Here is a 1,240-nt window from a genome sequence, read left to right as displayed (position 1 = left end):
ATAGGGAGGAGGTTGGGTGAGACCAGGAGAAATTTGGGGGGGGGCATAAGGGAATCAAGCACAAGAGGGACCCCAGCAAGAATCTGGGGACCCCAAGCGGACCCAACAGCACCAGGGGACATCCCCCCTCGTCCCCCAGCAGGGACCTCCACGGAATTTGGGAACCCCAGGGGAACTCAAAGGCAAGGTGGGGACCCCAGAGGGGAACACGCAGGATCAGGGGGACGCTGGGTCACACTGGCACAGGATATGGGGGATCCCAGGAGGACCCTAGGGTGACTTTGGAGACCCTGGGAGTCTTTGGGGGCCCTGGGGTGACTGATGGAGACATTGGGGACCATGGGGTGATCGAAGGGGACACTGGAGACCCCAAGGGGAATAAGCAGGACCAGGAAGACCATGGGACAAAAAAGCGTGACCCGGGGGACCCCAGAGAACACTTTGGGGGTGACTCAGGGGAATACCAGGCACCCCAGAGGTTCCAGAGATCATTCTGCGAACCTTGGGGTGACCTAAGAGAATATTGGGTACTGTGGGGAGACCCTGGTGTGACCCAGAGAGACACTAGGGATCGTGGGGTGACGCAGGGGGACATCATAAAGACCGAGGATAAAAGACAGCAGGGCTGGGGAGCCCCTGGGCATGACAGGATGACCCCACAGGATGCCAAGGACTCCGGGGAGCCCTGCTTGGGGACACTTTGGGGACAATGACACGGACCTGTCAAAGGCCTTGACACGTCCCAGGAGCTTCTTGTTGTTGCGGCAGTTGATGAGGACCTGTGTGTTATTCTTAACAGACTGCGTGAGGACGGAGAGCGGCCCCGTGTTGAACTCCTCCTCTTCCCGCTTCTGCAGCTCCTCCGGCGTCATCTCACTCTTGGGCTTGTTCAACAGGCTCCTGCGTGGTGACAGCGAGGGGACAATGAGAGGACAACACAAAGAGGGAGCATCCAGATGGGGACATTATAAGGTTGGGGATGGTGGGGCTGGGAGTACCTGTGATAACGGGGGGGGTGGTGTTGGCAGGGGACACCAGGAGCGGCAGAAGACATTCGGGATGGGGAGCTAGGGGTGGCAGGTGACACCAGGGTGCCTGGGGACACCAACGGTTCTTGCAGGGGACAGCAGGATGGGGACCAGGGGGTGGCAGGGGAAACCGGGCGTTGGCAAGGCACACCAGGACGGACCATGGAGGGTACCAGGGGACACCAGGGGTGCCCAGGAACACTGAGGTTAGT

At 60.1% G+C, this 1,240-nt stretch overlaps 1 protein-coding gene across 1 annotated transcript; it reads right to left on the bottom strand.

Annotated features, from left to right (window-relative positions):
* Window positions 1–720: 720 nt before the first annotated feature.
* On the bottom strand, window positions 721–893 carry SNRPD2 (small nuclear ribonucleoprotein D2 polypeptide 16.5kDa; the record flags this gene model as incomplete). Its single annotated transcript, XM_009702270.1, has 1 exon — window positions 721–893. A coding segment is annotated over exon 1 (152 nt), but the record flags the coding sequence as incomplete, so codon positions are not given.
* Between the last annotated feature and the right edge of the window lie 347 nt (window positions 894–1,240).

This window comes from Cariama cristata, unplaced genomic scaffold, assembly GCF_000690535.1.
Source record: "Cariama cristata isolate BGI_N322 unplaced genomic scaffold, ASM69053v1 Scaffold41166, whole genome shotgun sequence".
Lineage (NCBI taxonomy): Eukaryota > Metazoa > Chordata > Aves > Cariamiformes > Cariamidae > Cariama > Cariama cristata.
Note: the sequence above shows the minus strand (reverse complement) of the source record. Positions and strands in the feature narration are given on the sequence as shown.